We start from the raw sequence: 19868 nt of genomic DNA, 5'->3' as shown, positions 1-19868 counted from the left end.
TCTCTCTCTCTGCCTGTCTCTTGTGCGGTTGTACAGGTGTAACTCCAGATGCCTTGTTGTGGTTATAGAACTTACCTTCTGCATGATGGACACTCACCTCACCTCCTTCTGCACCTTTGCCCTTTTCCGTCTGCTCTCTCCGACTGGCTCCTTTCTTCATCCTCCTGCATCAGGGCTCTAGCTGGCCAAAGCAGCTCAGATATGCTTTAACAAGTCTTGTGTGGGGCCAGCCCTGGCTTTTTCTCTATTGTCAGGGCTGACTCAATTGTGGCACTGTATAAGTATTATATTTATTTCCTCGATCCTAACGCCTCTTGATCTGTTATCTGTCTTTACTATCTGTGTATCTGTCCGTCAATCTAAAATTCAGTCTGTGTCATATACCACACTCTTACTAACTGACTTGTACAGATTTGTGACTAATGTCCATTTTACATCAGATCCAGTACTTGTGCAGTGTTAAAGTGTTGGTTCACCCAAAAATGAACGTGATTTGGTTCTCCCGTGAACGCACGTCGGAGATCTATGCCTTTATGAACTTTCTGGATCTTGAAAGTTTTGGTTATATGGATTGCAAATGGAGGGACAAAAATCTACCAGGATTCATAAAAAAAATGTCTTGATTTGTGTCCCAAAGATGAACGAAAGGTATTATGGGTTCGGAACGACTTGAGGGTGAGTAATTGACGACACAATTTTCATTTTTGGTTGAGCTATTCCTTTAACACTACTGTGGCATTGCTTGCATTGCTCTCATATGTAGTCAACATCCAGCTGTGCAGAATTCAAATTCTGGAGGTGCTCCCTACCACACAGCACCAGAATGAAAATCTTATTGGACTAATATAGTTTATACAGTGATAATGCATGTTCGTAATAATCTGATGGTCCAAGCAGACGTTCACATGATATAATAACCCGTGGCAAGAAATTATGGCAATGTGAGTTTGCCACACAGCACATAAGCATGACTCACTTGGGACTCGAGAAATTGTGTCCTACTGCTTTTGTTGTAATGTGGACTTCCTCCTTCCACCTCAAGCGTATTTCGCTGGACTCACAAATCTCGTTCGTATACCCTTGTACAAGTCTTATATGTCTCTGTCTGTCATTCAGGACTCTCTGCTTGTGCCAGGCACCTCAGTGAGCTTTAACTTTAGTTCTGAGGACCATTTGTAGCATTGGCAGCAAGCAGGTTTTCTCTCATTTAAGTATCTTCATGAGATCTGTGATATGTGATGTACAGATCTGTGTTTACCCAGTGACCCTTACAGTGATGCTCACTTTCTGTCCCTTTCTGATTCATGTCTTCTCACACTCCCGTCTGTCTCTAAAGAAACTAGAAAACAGTTTTGTTTTGTTTTTTTCAGGAACTCTCTGTACAGTAGCATGATTATATCTTTGAGCTGCAGTGTCTAGTATTGTCTATTGTTCTCATCCCATTTTTAATGTTTCTTACTTAATGATCATTAATATGAGGTCCTGTAGATGGTGTCTGAAACGTAGGAAGAGAAAATGTAAGGAGTGCATGAGTAGAAGAAGAAGAATGAAATGAACAGGGACATGTTTTGGGAGTTGTATGCACCTCTTTTCTTACTACTATCTGATGATGCTGCATCTTGTCTTTCTTAACGCTAATAAACTGACTGTGTGCTTACTACAGCTTTGCCTGATTCCTTGTATGTATTTCCGTATCTATGTGCATATCTCTTTCACCATTTGACCTGTCGTGTGTGTGTGTGTGTGTGTGTGTGTGTGTGTGTGTGTCTGATTAATTGTCATTGGTTTGGAGGTGGTGGTCAATTTTTTCTGTGTCGGTGTTCTGACTTTCTTGACATGTCCTTTTTGTATATCTTCGGCCATTTCCCTTGCATCTGCACACCTTACTCGGCTGTTTGGATAAGGAGCAATGCTCAGGATACAAAACAGAGAAGACTGCAGCAGAGCGAAGAGGGGTAAACCAAACCGGAGTAGTGCCAAACATTCAACTAATCACCCAAAATGTGGCATCACAAAGTGAAACGGAGATTAATTTGCTGGAAATTCATATGTTGTGCAATCAACAGTAAATCAAAAATAAATACAGTAAAAATAAAATAAATCATTGTTGCTGTTCAATCTCTATGATCTAGTTTAAGCTGTCAGTCTGCCCACAATACATTTATATATTAATTATATTCAAATTCACAGAACTTCTTACTGCTTTGGTGTGATGAGAAGCGAATATGATACGATCAAGAATCACGTTCAGCTGTATAAATGGTCACCAGATCATTACTGAAACTTCAGAATGAAGATCTAAACCCCTGCACACAGCATGATTATCAGAAATTCAGTACAGTTTAAGAAATGATTAAGCAGCATAGTAATTGTTGAAATGATTCTCCATGTGTTTGACAGACTTCTGCACTGCTTTGTGGTAAATGTGAGTTGTTGTTTTTTTTTGTGTGTGTGTAACACTGAAGCCTCTCTGTCTGCAGGATGGCTCGGGCTCATTAAAGCGCAGCGGCTCCTTCAGTAAACTCCGAGCCTCAATTCGCCGTAGCAGTGAGAAACTCGTCCGCAAGCTCAAAGGAGGCGGCTCACGAGAAAACGAACCCAAGAATCCTGGGTAACTATCAGTACTACCCCACTTCCCTCTCAGACTTTTCACCTCCCAACACCCCAAACTACCCAGCTACGGACCTGACCCTGGGTAGGACAAAACACTGATATTGACTGGTGCGTTGTTGTGAAACAAGTGTAATAGGTTGAGACTATAAGGTTTTTACTAAACCCTGCTGGGGGCTAGTTTGTGGATGCAGCAGTTGACCCCCCTACTTGACTTTAAACTGAAAGGGAGTACGAACATGTTGGGGAGTATTGAATGGCCAGGGACCAAGGAAGTGAAGGGAACCAAAATAGTGTTGTAAGATGTCAATAGAACTAAATGTAGTGGAAATGAATGAAATGAAGCAGAGGATTTCAGGGAATTAAATGAAGTTTATTACAAATGTGTCATGGGACTAGAGTTTTATGAGGACGGCGTTGGGAATGTGATTGAGTCAAGGAAAAATAGAAAAACAAATAATCCTGGAGACTTATACAGACTTGTACAGATGAGTAGAAATGCTATATGGTATGAGTAAACAGCACATGCTTTATACTGTAATTTATGAAAAAGCTGTGTTTTTGTAGGCCACAAAGAACAAATTACAACTTCAGGGAACTGTGACAGAACAAAACTGGGTGGATGTAAAAATGAACAAAGCTTTACATTTTAAAGCATGTATACATTACCATCTCTGGCTCTGTCTCCTGCTCTACTAAACACTCTTAATGGATGAAAGGGTTGACTTGCTTGACTTGTATATCCTGGGTATACAGAAAATGGAAAACTGTTTCCAGTGCATTATACTGAAAGACTAGCTTGCTGGCTGATGCTCTCATGTGTCCTGTTACATCTGTCTCTCATACAAGTGATAACATGATATGCCAAAATGTCACTAACTTAATGCTAATGTCAGCCTTTCACTCTGTAACATTCTGGTGTTTATTTATTAAACTGAAAAAGGAAGCAGCCTCTGAATAATGTATGAGGGTTTTTTTTTTTCTTTCCGGAGGACCATAATTCCACCCAGAGTAATGAATCTAAGTGTTTTTGTGCATATGTGTGCCGTACAGTATGGTCACCCAGGGAAAAAAAAAACCTGTTTCCTTTTTTAGTTAATTTTTTGCACTCTCATTATGTTTTAATTTATTTTTAAATAATTGTTTTTACCCTTTTTTTTTTAATTATTATTTTTTTTATTTGTCTTACTGTTTGTTTTCATTTTGTCTGCATGGTTTCCTTTTGGTATGTAAAGTGCTTTCTGTTATACTGTTTATTTGAATAAACGTTTCCATGCAAATCCAGTGTCTACAGCATGCTTGCTTACTCCATTTTATCTCACGTTCTCACTCCTTCTTTAGTTTCATGTTTTCTGCTCACCCTGGCTTTTGATTCTCTTCTTCTATTCCTCTACTTGCCATGCTGTAAATTTCAGTTTGTCTTTCTTGAATTCTCCCACACATTCTTCTTCTCCTGTCGTTTCAGCTCCAGTTCAGAGCTCTTTTTGTGGTTCTGATTGTATCTGTCTCTTATTTGGAGTGCTCTTTCGGTGCCAGTGTACCCATGGCTGCATTATTATACCAGTTAGGGAGTTACCCAGTGGCTCTGCAGCATTGCTAAGCTAAAAGACAAAGCCTCTATGCAGTGGTGTGAACGTAAATATGTTTAGATGAGGTCGAACGGTGTAATAGTTGTGAGAAGGTCATTGGTGTCCGATGTGTGCTCTAACCCTAAGCGAGTAAACACCCGTCCTTCGGCATTGTGTCAGTATATGAATAACGCTCCATACACAGTACTGCTTGCTTCATTGTGTTCATTTTAATAGACCTATCACATTGTTTTGTAGAGTGACCCTAACCTGTGTGTGACTTGCATTAATACGGTTAACAAACGCACAGCCGTGCCTCACAGCCATCCATACGCTCCACACACACACACCCCCTCACCCCTGCCCTTTGACCTGACTGACAGTGTGCTTGCATGTGGCTCTCTCGGAAGCAGCATGAAGAGGGCCAGCTCTCTGGGGGTTCTCAACGTACCGGACAAACCTGTGGGCGAACTCTTCAAAGTAAGAATCTCTCTCTTTTGCGCCCTTACTCTTTCATTCATTGTGTATTAAACTTTTTTCCCTGACTTCATGTCTGTATTTCTCTCACACTTTTCATTGGTACCAAGTGAGGCCAGCGTGGCAAACTGCAGCGTAACTTTGTTTATTAATTGGTTATGTGTATAACAACACGAACGCCATCAGATACTAACAGCTCATATCACATTGTGTCTACTAATTTCCACAGTAACCCTAAAATAACCTATAGGAGTGACACTGATGACTGAATCCACCAATGGTAACTTCTTCTAGTACCTTGTTAATCAACCAACTGAATAAATTAATATTCAAAGATATGAGTGCCACATAGGGATAACGATTTATAATCGTTCAAATAATTTTACTCCAAAACATTGAGATATTACTTATTCTTGTCCAACTCAAAATATGGAAATGTTTTAAGAGATGTGGTGTTTGTGTTTATTTTTGCATGGAACTGAATTTTCTGAGCAGTAACATCACAAACCTATCAAATATTGCATTAAATAGCACAACCTTTTAGGAGTCTTAATATTCGATGGCCCTAAAATATCCTTAGAAACAATTTCTTGAATATCCTTATCTTGCAAGTACATTTACAGCATTTAGCAGACAATCTTATCAAACAGACAGTCTCTATGGAAATACATACCCTTACATTAGTCCAAATAGGCCTATGAATACTTCCATTGTCTAAGGATACTACAATCCCGTTACATAAGAATTAGTTCAGCAAAGTAATGGTCATAATTTTTTTCAGGAAGAGGTGGGTCTTCATCCTTCATATGAAAGTCAAATGTGAGCAAAGCCGTAAACCCTATGTGCTCTAGAGGTGCTGTATCATGACTGACCCTGTGCTCTGACCCCTGCTTCCTAACAAGCTGGGATAGGTGGGGGGCGGGGGGGGCGGGGGGTGCGGGGGGCGGGGGGTGCGGGGGGTGGGGGGGGGTGGGGGATTTCCACTGTGCTGTAATGTATATGTGACAAAATAAAGGCTTCTTAAATGTCTGAAATCTTGAGATCTGAACTATGATACAACATGGTCCACTTTGTGCAACATCTGAGTCTCTGTATGCAACCGAAGTTCGATATTTGGAAAGCACTTTGGCTAAGACTAGTCTAGTCAGATTTCCTGTGTGGGTGTGAGATGCCGCTGAAAACACATTTCAGTGTCTCATTACTGAAATAACTAAACTGTTCTCATACAGATTTGTGATGAGCCTGAGAACTTTGGTATGTATTCTCATTTTAGAAACCTTCTCTCCATGCCAGTCGGACTGTAAGCGTGGCTTTATGGTGTCATTTGGTGTCTCTGTTATACAGTAGTCTTGATTCATTGAACTATAAATGTTCTGAAACTGAAAATTAATGGTAAAGTTGAGGCCAAAGGTTTACATACACTGAGGCTAAAGACATTCAAAGTACATCTTTCACATCTCTACACAATTCGTGTTGCCACAGAGTCTATGGCAACACGAATTGTGTAGAGATGTGAAAGATGTACTTTGAATGTCTTTGAGTATGCCATAGTGATTGTATGCCAATGTTTCCTCAATTAGGGTATCTTTTATCTCCAAAAAGACACAGATTTATTTAAGATGCTTTTTATTATATCAGATTTTCGGTCCAAAGACATGTGCTGTAGGCTGATTGGCATCTCTAAATTGTCCGTAGTGTGAGTGCAATTGTGCTCTGTGATGGGTTGGCACCCCGTCCAGGATGTCCCCCGCCTTGTGCCCTGAGTTCCCTGGGATAGTCTCCATGCTCCCCGCGACTCTGTGTATGAAAAGCGGGATGGATGGATGGATGGATGGATGGATGGATGAATTTTCAGTGGGTCAACAGTTTACATACACTTTGTTAGTATTTAGTGGCATTGCCTTTTAATTGCTTGAACGTAACCACTTAGAAGCTTGTGGAAGGCTACCCTTAGAATATTTTGCAGAACTTTTGCCCATTCCTCCTGACACAGCTGGTGTAAATCAGTCAGGTTTGTAGTTTGTAGGCTCAGAAGCTGGTAATCACCTGCAAACTTTCTGTAAATTTTATGCTGGTCTTAGAGTAGAGGCTTCTGCTTTACATTACAGCCTTTCAGTCCATGGTGATGTACAACTCTCCTAATGGTGGATGTACATATTTTGGTACCTGATGCCAACTCCAACTCCTTCACCAGTGCCTTTATCTTGTTCAGTTGAACCATTTGGACAAAAGTTCGTTCAAGCCTGGGAGTTAATTTGTGACTCTTTCCTGAACGAGGCCGTGTCTGTGTGAATCTACAATTTGTATATTTGCATACAATTGTTTAAACAGATTTGCATACAATTGTTTAAACAGATGTTTGTGGTACCATCTGCTGTTTGTAACTTGCTCTTTAGGAGGAATCGGATTTGGAGGTCCACTTTTTTTGATTCTATGGTCTTGGTTGAGTTGTTTGGATTTTCCTGTGCTATCAAGGGCAAACATGCACTGTCTCTCAATGCAGGCCCTTTTACAGACACAGGTACACTCCCAGTTAATTCCTAAGTGTGCTATTGGGCAATAAGAAGATTTGCATTACTTTCTGGAATGTTTCGGACTGTTTAAAGAGATTTTAAGAACTTGGTGCATGTAAACATTTGACCCATTGCAGTTCTGTTGTGATTAATTAAAGCTGAAAAGTGAGGTGATTGAATATCTTTGGCCTCAACTGTAAATATGTAGGAGATTCGCAATGATTTGTAATGGTCTTAATGGTATTAATTAGAGTATATCAGGATTTACCAGTTTGAACTCTCCATTTTTCTCTTCACTCCTTTATCATGGATAGGAGCGAAATAATCGTCTGAGGAAGAGTCGGGATCTGAGTGCCAGTCACACTGACCTAGCGCATTGAAGCTCTGCATAGCACGTGCTGATGAAGTCGAGAGGGTTCAGTGAGGGCACAGACTGAGGCAACTTCTACACCCTTCTCCCAACCTTTTTTTTTTTTTTTTTTTTTTAAATAAACACAGGAAACCCTTTACAGATGTTTACGTTTACTTGCCTTTACTTTCCAGAACTAAGTAAACAAATTTGCTTGTGTAATGTCTTCGGACAACACTAGAAATTATACGATCAACTGCTGATTAAGTGCAACTAACAATCATGCATTCTCAACCCACTCCCAAACCCAGAAGTGTGTGTACTGAAATGCATTTTGATTTGTGAAATAAAATTGAACTTGGCACATTATTCGGGCTCAGGTTAGGGATTTATACATTTATGGCACTTTCAACCCAATGATTAATGCTCTGTATGTCCTTTTATTTGATCATTTTTTGTCATCTTGTTGTCTAATGTGTGTGAAGGATATGGCAACATCTAACTGTGTGATTTGAATGTGTGTGTATAGTTGTAGTAAATATGCTTTATTCCTATTTGTTTTCTACCCAATTCATTTTCAGTAACATTAGATGTTCATCTTCATAACTTTGTCAGGCTTTTACTGGACTAATTTATTTTTAATAAATTTTGTTGTGGTAAATTATGAACCACACCTGTTTTAAGGTCTCTGTTTACATTCTGTAATGTTTTACTATGGCATTAGATTATTTTTTTTCCCAGTTGTTGTATCAGCTTACTCAAGAAGCCTTAAATGGTCCTGTTGGATGTTTTTCTTTCAAATGTCCATAATTAAGAATGTGGATCAAAGGTTTAAGAAACCAAGGAAAACTGCACTTCACTGGTCTCATGGAGAAAAGGTTACCAGCCTTTTCTTACAGTTGTCATCTGACAATTTTTTACTTCTTTATCTGTTACAATTTTTTTTTTTTTTTTTTAATATAAAGTTATACAGATTGATGTAGGTGAGTTGAAGGACTGGTTCTATTTAACTTCTCATATTGGTCATATATCTGAACAAGACAAAATATTTTTGAAAAGGATTATTGAAGAAATGTGTACTGCCTCTTTTCATCAACTGAGGAAGAGCTAAAATCAGTTATAATAAACATCTGTATGTGCACTGTAAATTTGTATCTATGAACAGTCATGAAGTAGGTTACATGACCTGAGAGTGACCAGATCAGGTCTCTAATTAATGATGGAGATGGTTTACTGTTTGGTAAGTCAATTACTCTTTATGATTTAATGGTATAAATAAATCTCAGTCCTTTTATCCAAAGAATGAACCACTTTTTTAAGAATAAAAATGGACCACTGAAGGCAAGGTTCAACTCCACAAGCAACCATGAGGAAAATGAATAAAGTTCATGCAGGTTTGTTATAAACTGCATGTATGTTCTCTGCATTGGGCTGCTTCTCTGCATTCTGACAAAGTGCAATATTGTAGCTGCTTTGTGTGTTTGTTCTGTTTGACCTTATATATGACATTCTACTGACAAAAGCTGCTTGGCTTGGTGTCTTTGTTAATAAATTTGTGATTAAATATGAATCTATCTTCACTGTTGTACGTATCTGATATATCCTTCTGCTTATTTGAGTTATGGGTGCTGTTACGTGTGTGTATCTAGTTTTTTTTGTGTGCGTTTTTAATGCAGTCACGGGATGAACGCCATTCATTTTGAAGACTGAAATGACTGGTTGTCAGCCAGTGTGATTTAAAAAAAAAAAAGGCTGTTGATCAGCTTTTAAATAGTGTAGATGTTGATACAATCCTATTTGAAGGGTTATTAATACAGTATAATTATATGTGGTAGGGTCATATAGTGGATTCCAGAATGTTAGGTGGCATGTAGCTCCAAAAAACTTCATTCATCACAGTATTTCATCTCTCAAGCATTAAATGGTTTCTTATTTATGTTTTAAATTGTTGTTAAATGATTCTGCGCCATTGAAATCTCACAAGCCCAAAGTTTAAGGCCTTTTGAGCTACTATTTGACCTATGGCATAATCAGGGAGTGTTTGGGGGGTTTAAGTTCCTCCTTTCATTATTCTACCTGCAGTGTTGGCTAGACATTTCCACCTGCCTCGTCTGTCACAATGGTTTGAAGTTCTGTGACTGCTGTGTGGTGGTAAAATTGCAAACACCTGAATAAACATAAAATCTCTCCTGAATCACTTTGAGCTGAAGGCCTGTCTGTTGATCTCAATCAGCCATTAGTTAAAGATGGTTATTAATCTGAGGTTTAGTTGGGGTTTCTCACATGGGTAAAATTACTTTGGCATTAAACATATTTGAGTAATAAAGTGCGGCTCGTAAATGGAGCTTTACATCAAAAATGAGCGCAACACAAACAGGCTATTATGGCTTAATAGGGCATCCCTTTGTGGTATATCTGAGAATGTTTTTTTTCTAAATTAGTAATGAGCAGGTCAATTAATTAAAGAGTAAGGATGGATTGTTTTGGGGAGTTAGCTAATAAATTATGGACTGTAATTCCTGCAGGGGCAGGTTTTGTTTTATTAATAATTGCTTTCTTTTTTGTTTGCTCTATGGTCCATTAGACCAATTAAGTGTGCGATATTACTGAATTTTAATAAATCTTCATATTTACAGCAATACATCTAGGGCTTGTGATTATAGCGTTACACAGCCAAACCACTGACCGACTGCCTGCATTTTAATGTCATAGGCCTGCTACGGTCCATTTATCTATTTGAACATAACATTGTGAAGTCTTTAGCTTTGTGAAGGTGGACCCAGCGAAATAGAAATGTGATTGATTGTCTTCTCTCTTGAATTTGTTTCAAATTTACATTGTTTATTTATTTGCTGTAACAAATTAAAAATTTGGAAAAAAAAACAACCCCAACTCAATTTATTTGACATGACCAACATAGCCATCACACATACCATGCACAAAACATTACAAAAATAGAAAACAGACACAGAAATCATAAACACAGTATGGTGTTGCTATTTACTAAAATACATTTAATAGGTTTCCTTTACAGCTAACTGTAGGAAACATTCAGGAGTGAAAGTAGAAGACCAGATGACCTTTTCTGGTGACAGCTGGGTTTACATGCTGAGCACAAATCAGGGGTTTACAGCTTTACTGTGGATCTCAGAGGCACGAGGTCAGAACATGACCTTTTCATTACTAAGGGGAACAAGATACAAAGCAGATGGATAAATACAGTTCAGACCAATGTAAAATTTCTTAAATGACTAATAAAATAAAGAATAAGAGTGAATTTCCCCCGATTTCAGGCTTAAAAATTCTACAAATACTAGAGATCTTTACAGAACAGAAAATGTTCAAAATAACAAAAGATAGAAAGCAATTCAATTCTCTTTAGTTAGAATTGATGAAATATTGAAAGACTTTAGCTCAGCTTGGGGTGGGCAGGAAGTTTATTTCTCGATTGTTATATACACATCAAACATAATACATAAATATATAAATCAAGTCAAAAAGACTATTGCAAAGTGTCTAGTTCGCAAAGTGTACATTACAATAAATAAAAAGACAGAATAAAAGTGACTAACAACAACAAAAACACTCATTGTCTTTTTAGAACATTTCAAAATTATGTTTAATAAGGCACCCTCTCTCTTTCAGCTAAATCAGGATTTTATTTATTTATTTATTTTAAAAAGGGAAAGCCTTAAACTGATGACTGAAAATAATACTGTTCTGTAAAGTATTTATACATTTTCACCAAAATATGTAGTGATCCAATACGAATATGACGACTGTAGCAACTAAATGTTTACATACTATATGAGGCTTGCTTTTCTTCATGAAATGTTTATTACACATACACTACACAAAAAAATTCATAAGTCCTTTTTAGGATCTACCATTACATAAGCACTCCTACTGCAGCATGGCTGGGGTCACGTCACAGGCTTTCCATCAAGCAATTCTCATGAAATAAAAGACTCTCATTTGACATACTGCTGCAGCTAAACCATGTTTAAGGTTCAGTGAGGATTGTGTCTGATCATTTACACAGAACACAGCTGAATCACGAACAGCCATTCATTGTAAACAAATACCCAAGACACATCCAAAATACACACATAATGGCTGTCAAAGTGACTGAGGGAAAAGAAGATTCAAAAGAAAAAAAAAAAAGATTCAAAAGACAAAATAAAAAGAAAGAACAATGAAGATCTAACCAAAAGCAAGGGGAGTTTATAAAAACACACATTTAGGCCAAACATGAATATTTAATTCTGAATAGGTCTCGAAATGTTAAGCATAGGGAAAATGTTCCTAGATGTTTATTTCATATAAAACAGCATTTTGCATGCATTTAATTGAACATGCACTGTAACATGCACTGTATTCGCAAATAAAATGTTTTTATTGAGCTTTAGTGAACTAGGAAGTGATATGATTGTGTGGAAAAAACTGCATTACTATGGAGGTAGAATTTAAAAATGATTGATAAACCTTTTAAAATATGAGAGAAAAAAACAAAACAAAAAAATGTGGTGATTAGTCACCTGCTGTGCTGGACTTTGTACTACAAAGTCCATTGTACTGAAAAATCAGTTTTGGGCAGTGAAACAGATAACAGTATGTAAAGGTGTGGATTTTTGTACTGGAGTTATTAATGCCGTGTCTGATCATGCTTGAAGATAAATACAGTATATCTAAGATGTACAGCTATACACACACACACACACACACACACACACACACAACAAAGACCAAACTTACAAAACATCAATGCTTTCCTGACATGCCTCGTCACCATAAATAACACTTTCCGAACCTAAAGAGAGATTAATGTAAAGTATCAAAGCCTATAGAAAGTACTATAGGAGCAATAAGATGCTTTTGATTTCTAATGGGATGTACAGACACTTAAAAATACTGAACAATAGCGACCGAGGCTAAAACTACCTCTCTTTAAAGCCCATAACAAAAACTGCAACTGATTTATAACTGAATTTTCAATATGTATACATTGCATTTTGTTTCAAGAAAATTCTGCTTGGGGTTTTATGGGGAATGTGTCTATGGGAATGTAAGGCACTAAAGTCACAGGAATTCAATTCCATAAATGTCCTATTTTATCACAAGGTTCCCAGAGGAATCTTACTGAAACTGCTGAGACTATGCTTGTGTTTTCTAATGACTATATTCTTGTGATTATGTTTGTGTAGAGAACTGAATCCCTGGTATCGTCATCCAGTCAGGATATACAGCCCACATCTAACACAAAAAAAAAGTCTGAGATCATACCAGAGATGTGAGGAGAAACATATTGAGCATGCCTTATCCAGAGCAACTTACATTTAAACAACTGAGCAATTGAGGGTTAAGGGCCTTGCTCAAGGGCCCAGCAGTGGAAGCTTGGTAGTGCTGGGATATGAACTCACGACCTTCCGATCAGAAGTCCAGACAGACAGAAAGAGAAGGATATAAGTGGATTTTTTTTTTAAGAACGCAGTATCGTGCTTACAGTTTGATGAATGGGCCAAAGTGTTGTGGTGCTCGGAGTTTAGGTGAAGAGCAGGAGCTGGAGGAGAGAGAAGGAGAAGTGGAGAATGGTGGGGAGGACAGGGCGTCGGCATTTAGTGAGAAAACGGTGGAAATGGCTACATCCACGATGCCTTGGCACAGCTCCGGGTAGAGCTTCCTAAAAACGAGAGGAGAAGAACTTTTTCACAATGCAGCCAACAGAAGTGAACAATGTTACTCATGATTCACGCACTCTTTTCAACAGACCGAATAGGATGAACATTTTAGAAAGGGAACTGCACTCTAAAGGAGATCAGTTTCACACGACAACCTTTAGACAAAGTAAAGGAATGATTTGAAGTTTTGTTCTCAGAATGATAAAATATTGTTTCCACAATGGCACAGAAGTTCTCAGCTGATCAAACTTAAAGGAGGTTACAGAATACTGAGGAATTAGTGGACATACACCATATGGGCAAAAATATGTGGACTCCTGACCAACATACCCTTATGTACTTGTTGACCATCCCATTCTAATCTAAGGTGTCCACATATATTAGGCTATATAGTGTACAACGAGATCAGTACGACACTGTAAGGGAATCCAGTTGGCTCAACATTAAGCATAGAAATAGTTCACAGTTGATAAAGAGAGCAGATACTCAAAAATTTCTCGACGGTACTGACTGTGCACACGCAGGTGCTCCGTTGATCTCAATCAGCCACACTTTAAAGCTCTCGTCCAGCATAAAGTCGAAACCGAAAAGCTGGAAGCTCTGGTAGGACAGGTGCTTAGTGCTGATCGCTGGTTCAATACACACAAGGCAGCTCCTGTGAAATAAGGGGAGATACATACCATGTACTAAATAAAACAGTAACGGATTAGGAGTTTTGAACAGCTTTAACAATTGGACTTCATGTACAAAAACTTACAGGTATTTATCGTTGCATACTACGTGCAAAGGATTTTATTGCTATTGTACAGCTACTCCAACTGTAGTGCACTTAAAATGATTGTGCCCACCTGACCATCTAATCATTGCCTTAGGAAGTTCTTAATCAACTAAAACAGGTGTGTTAGATTTTGGTTGGAGATGACACCTGTAGGAAGGTAGATCGCCAGGGATGAGGGTTGGTGACCACTCTGCTTTAAGATATGCATATTTGATCATCTGGAACATCTTAGATCAGGATGTTCACAGCACACAATAAAAATGTGTATTTGTTATGGTGTTCAGATGGCAGCCTTTTGTTATATCCATATTGTGAATATAGTACAATAATGATTAAAATGGATATTGTGCAGCTGTAAGGAATTATTTCGTAACTCATAGAAGATGAAGCTTTCTTAGTCAGAGATGATTTTAATGAGTGCCTGTAAGTTACCAGTCATACCTTATTATCTGCTTGATCTGAGGTAAGATGGAGGTCTCCATGGAAACGTCGTGAACGTTCAGCAGGTAGTGTCTGAACTCGTCGAAGAACATCTCATTGCCCTCCTCGTAGCGGCCGTAGTTCTGCGAGTGCTCCTTCTGGATGCAGTGATTGGTCAGGTGGCTGGTCATGTCCTGCAGGTCTGAGCTGTTGTACGGCTCTGAGGACGTCCTCAGCACTCCCTCACGGTACAGGTAGATGTTGTACTGATGGTCCACGAGCACCCAGCTCCTTAACACAGAGGATTAAAACATCACACGTTATAAACCACTGAGCTTTTTTTAACCTGCTTTGTGCTTGAAGTCCACAATTAACACAGACTAAATCCAAGAGGTTGCATTTCTTACCTAATATCAAATTTGCGATGACCCGGTTCCAACAGCAGGGGTCGCTCCAGATACTTCTGAATGACATGAACTTGTCCTTGATTATCAATGAACTCCAGCAACTGGTTTGCATCCTGAGATATCAAGATTCCAGCCCCTAAAAAAATCCCAAAAAGATATTACTAAATAATGATTCACACTGTTACTCCATTATTCTTCTTCTTCTTCTTATTATTATTATTATTAAGTGAAAGAATGAACTGATACATATGTTGTAAAACGTTCACAGGTACATTTTAAAAGAAAATCTTTAAAAAGAGTCACAGCTCTCGGTTTAATTTCCTCCCTGGTCTAACATATCTGATTCAATGCCTATTGGGATTGACAAGTATTTTGAAAGTTAAAGTATTGGGTTAAAACAGGTACACATTCACCAGTGTGGTATTGTGGCCCACCAAGAAACACATGATGCTTAAAATATACCATAAATACGGTTCAAGACACTCCAGTTGCATTTGTTTTTATGTGCAAACTCTTAATTGGCTTTTTGATTTGTTCTCACCTTTTGCTCCAGCAGATGATTTAGCAATCCACACGGTTCCCTCCCCGTTTTCCTTTTTGGTGTTATAAGAGGCAAGAAAGACCTCACGCTCATCCGTCTTTGGGTTGTTCTTCAGGTGGCTGATGCCATTGGTGGCAGGAGCCACAGGAGTGTTGAAGTTGGTTGGATAAATAGTGTATGACTCAGGGAACCAGTTACAGGAGTCTTTCAGCTCTGGACTAGTCTTTATTAACCTGCAGGTTAAAAATAAGTAAGTAAGTAAGTAAATAAATAAATAAAAAGATGATGTCCAGTGAAAAGTATTTGAAATGTACCTTTTATATACCTTTACAGAGGTTTGTAGAGAAATCAAAAACCAAGAGCAGCAGATACATTTTCAGATATTTTATCATGCTTATAGTGCAAATGAATTAAATGCAGATGTCTATACAAAATGAATCAAATAACTCTAAAATAAAAGCTGAAGAATGAATTCATACTTGACCAGAGATGCTTTGCGACACAGCTTGTCTGCTCCTCTATAATAGTTGACCAGCTGCATCAGTCCTGGTTCATGGCCTGTGAAAGACATACAGTGCTAATAATTTTGCGAGGGCCGTACATACTTGTGTAACTTCTGAACACCATTTTGCTGAAGAATTATTCATTTGTCATTAACCTCTGCTGCTGCGGAGTAGGACAAGATAATATCACAGGCAACATAATGTTAAGGCAGTTTAATGCAAACGGAGTTGAAAGGAGCTCAAGATGCTGGATATTTACAGACCATTAAAGACAGAGAGCATCATGGTAACACGTGATGAAACAGATATGGCCTTTTTGGCAGCGAGTATAATTTGATGCACCAGTCTTTTAGTGATTATCAGGGCTGATATTAAATCAGGGCTAGTATTAAATACTGGATTGTTATCGAAGCAGGTCTGACAGTTTTCTGATGCAATCCACTGATGCACTTTATGCCATGAGTGTCTAGAACGTTGACTGACAACAAAGACCATGGAGGCAAATGCCTTAAATCACACTGCCATTGCAATTACTTGGCAACAGAAGTGCATATTGTCCTCCTTTTAGTAAATTTGTACCATCTTGCACTGTTTGCCCACATGCACTTTATGTAGTCTCATGCAAGTCTCCAATTTGTATAGCACCATGGTCCCGGAGGAACGGTGTTTCATCTCACCGTGTACTGTACCAGGTGTACAGTATATGATTGAGATGACAGTAAAAGCCAATTGACCACATGATAGTCTGAGCTCTGACATTTTGGATTGGTGCATCCGTAGAAATGATGTTAGACATTTCTGTGACTTTTGGCTCTCTGTGTCTTCTGGCATGTTCCAGCTCCCTGAAACATGCCAGTAGGTGGACTGTTGACTCGTAATTGCCGCTTAGGCGTAAATGAATGTGTGCATGGTGCCTTGCAATGGACTCATGGCGCATACAGGGTGTATTCGTGTCTCGCTGTCCTGCTCCTGTTCCTTATATAGACTCCAGATCCTCTATGACCCTGTCCAGGATAATGTGCTTACTTTTCAACTTCTCAAGTAAAGCATGGTTCACATAAAGAAATTCATTTTGTGAGTAAAGTGGGTTGACAAATAATTTAAGCAAGAGCTTTTAAAATGTACTTTTTAACACCAGCATTCAACACACACACACACACACGAACTTTACCTAGGCGCCCAAAGGGAAGGCGGTTCCGCTCTCCAAGCATCAAGTTAAACCTCGGATTGTCCTTTTTCAGTCGTTTCCATTTTCCAGTAGAGATGAGGATCCTGGAGACTTCAGCATATACGCTGCTGTTGTCATCTCTTAAAACAAACGTGTACATGAGTGTAGGATTGCTCATAACTACCTGCTATAACTCACACACACACACTAAACTGAGAGTAACGGTGTACTATACACTGTTACTTACACACACACACACACACACGGGACACTTAGCGCGCTAGCTAAAACACTAGCTAATGTTATCTGTCTCCCCGCAAAGTATCCTGACCCTGGTGTTTCATGGCTTCTTTGGAGAAACAATAAACTTTTTTGCACTTGTAGTAAACTAACTACACGCCTGACTTGATTAAACCGGTTTTATTGTGAATAAACGCTCTCTCCGGTTGACTGTTTTTAGCAGCGGTGCATCCTGGCTGTCTCTGGGTGTGGTGACTCGACTCCTCTCCTCTCCTCTGCCCTAGCCGTGCATTTAAAGCTAATGTGGTGGATAGCTAGCACGCTAGCTAACACTCATGTAGGGTTCCTCTGATTGTCCACCAGTTTGAGATACAATACGAAGTATAAATGCGATTTCTGAAGTCAGATAAAATCCCAGACTTGAAACTTCCATGTATTAGTCGAATATATTTGCTGTTCCCGTTTAACAGTGTAGAAATCACCGGAACTTCTTTATCCCATCTCAACTGTCAGGATGTGCAGAGCGGGTTGCCAAGTCTGAGACACAAAAACAAACAGTCATTAGCATGTAACCCAGTACCAAAAGCTCAGAACCTTCCCTTTCATACGGAAGCCCTAAGCGGTCAGGCATTGTTAATTTTTGCTTTGTTGTTTTCTCGTGATCTTGACATAACACAAAGTTGTTTTCTCGCGATGTAATTTTATCCTGAGAAAATCTGGCGCTTTGTGAATGGGGCTGGTGTTACATGCACGTTGGCATCTTCGCCATCATAAATGTAATAATTGCCCGCTGTAGAGATGGACTTTAACTCCGCATTAAGAGAGACGGGTGTCCCCTTCTCAAGTGTCAAACACTAATGTGGAACTCGGCAATCTTGCAGGGATGAGGAATTTTTGCAGACCACCCCGGAAGTTAACATCACCCTAATTCCCTCGACGAAAATCCAACAGGTTTTTTCCATTAACTTTTGGATTATTGCAGAAAATAAACTCTGTGACCAACAAAAGTTTATGATTCTTACATGTTTTATTCATCAAGATAATCTTCACAAATGAACACATTTTTTTTTTTTTTTTTAATTTTGATCCTAAATAAAGTAGTAAAAAGCTAATGCCAGAAGTAAAAAGCTAATGTTAGGCTATAAACGAACAACAGTCGCATGAATTCAACGTCACCACCACTAAGCTTCCGTCAACTCTTCCAATCTTTATTTAAAAACAATACAATTAGAAAATACTATAAATTGATAAATCTACAAGTTGGGAAGTTTGAGTTGCAAGAGCGAGAGTATAAACACAGTGAGGCTGTAGTAGATGAGATTTCCTGTTCGGCGTGATGACGTTTAATGTCCCCGACAACCTCTGTAGTCACATTTAGCCACTTGTTAGCAACCGTAAAAGCTTTAGATGTCGTAGTATTTTGAGCTTGTGTTAACCACAGACCTTATTTCAGACATGTAACCGAAAACAACATTGATTTCAGGACGCTGGATGTCAAGTACACAGAAAAAGTCGACATCATGAGAAAACAACTTTTGTTAAATTGAGATCACGAGAAAACAAAAAAAGAATAAATGAATAATGCATGGCCGCTTAGGGCTTCCCTACTTTCGACATGCACTGCTTTAAGGCAGGACACTGCACTAACGCCAACTGTTGATTTCACCACCCTTCTCCCTTTCTCCCTGAACATAGTCATTATACATACATACATATACATACATACATACATATACATACATACATACATATACATATATATATATATATATATATATATATATATATATATATATATATATATATATATATATACATACACACACACACACACACATACATACATACATACATACATATTTATATATATATATATATATATATATATATATATATATATATATATATATATATATATATATATATATATATGGCAATTAGGGTCACAGTTACAAAATCTTAGGACACTAAAGAAACCTTTCTACTGACTGAAAAACACCAGAACAAAGATGTCTAGGGTTCCTGCTCACCTGCGTGAACATGCCATAGACCTGCTGCAGGGATGCATGAGGACTGCAGATGTGGCCAGAGCATTACACTGCAATGTCTGTAATGTAAGACGCCTAAGACAGTGCTACAGAGAGACAGGAAGGACAGCTGATCTCCTTGCAGTGGAAAATTAAATGTAATCATGTGTCCCCGCAGATGTGATCGAGAACTTGCAAATGCCTTGGTGGAAGAGTGGAGTAACATCTCACAGCAAGAACTGACAAATCTGGTGCAGTCCATGAGGATGAGATACACTTTAGTACTTAAAGCAGCTGGAGGACACACCAGATACTGACTGTTACTTTTAATATTGACCCTGACTTTGTTCAGGGACTCATCATTCCATTTCTGTTCGTCAAATGTCTGAGAAACTTGTTCAGTTGTTCAATCTTTTTATGCTAATACAAATATTTAAACATGTTAAGAAATTTGCTGGAAATAAAAGAAGTTGAATGTGAGAGGATGTTTCTTTTGTGCTGAGTATACATTTACATTGACATGCGTGTTTGAGATGATTTTGTAAGATTTTGTAAAAATGCTTTTAATGGTGACGTTTTAATATATACA

General features: G+C 38.4%; 2 protein-coding genes across 10 annotated transcripts in view; one reads left to right on the top strand and one right to left on the bottom strand.

Moving 5' to 3' along the window:
• Nucleotides 1-9097, top strand: part of klc1a (kinesin light chain 1a) — a 28947-nt gene extending 19850 nt beyond the window's left edge. For 2 of the 9 annotated variants that reach the window (XM_017463668.3, XM_017463663.3), the window contains exons 15-17: nt 2481-2611; nt 4562-4658; nt 7483-9097. In XM_017463668.3, the coding sequence (XP_017319157.1) occupies nt 2481-2611; nt 4562-4658; nt 7483-7548 (294 nt within the window). In that variant the 3' untranslated portion in view covers nt 7549-9097. Of the gene's footprint in view, nt 1-36; nt 1658-1904; nt 1956-2480; nt 2612-4561; nt 4659-7482 lie in introns of those variants that run through there. The other 7 variants (XM_053679685.1, XM_017463669.3, XM_017463666.3 and 4 more) reach the window with 6 other exon arrangements.
• Nucleotides 9098-10399: 1302 nt separating this feature from the next.
• On the bottom strand, nt 10400-18227 carry ttl (tubulin tyrosine ligase). The gene is made up of 8 exons (XM_017463672.3): nt 17016-18227; nt 15821-15899; nt 15342-15574; nt 14801-14936; nt 14415-14684; nt 13707-13850; nt 13021-13197; nt 10400-10700 (listed from the first exon to the last, which is right to left on the bottom strand). The coding sequence occupies exons 1-8, from the start codon at nt 17188-17190 to the stop codon at nt 10679-10681; spliced, it is 1236 nt and encodes a 411-aa protein (XP_017319161.1). The 5' UTR covers nt 17191-18227; the 3' UTR covers nt 10400-10678.
• Nucleotides 18228-19868: the final 1641 nt, after the last annotated feature.

Source organism: Ictalurus punctatus, chromosome 3 (assembly GCF_001660625.3).
Source record: "Ictalurus punctatus breed USDA103 chromosome 3, Coco_2.0, whole genome shotgun sequence".
NCBI classification, from domain to species: Eukaryota; Metazoa; Chordata; class Actinopteri; order Siluriformes; family Ictaluridae; genus Ictalurus; species Ictalurus punctatus.
This window is presented reverse-complemented; position numbering and strand designations above follow the sequence as displayed.

Coding starts and splice junctions, on each gene's coding strand:
- ttl (XM_017463672.3), bottom strand. CDS start 17,190: ATGAGCAATCCTACACTCATGTACACGTTTGTTTTAAGAGATGACAAC. Junction 14,685..14,800: donor CATCGCAAATTTGATATTAG/GTAAGAAATGCA, acceptor CTCTGTGTTAAG/GAGCTGGGTGCTCGTGGACC. Junction 10,701..13,020: donor TTTGGCCCATTCATCAAACT/GTAAGCACGATA, acceptor TGTTCCCCTTAG/TAATGAAAAGGTCATGTTCT.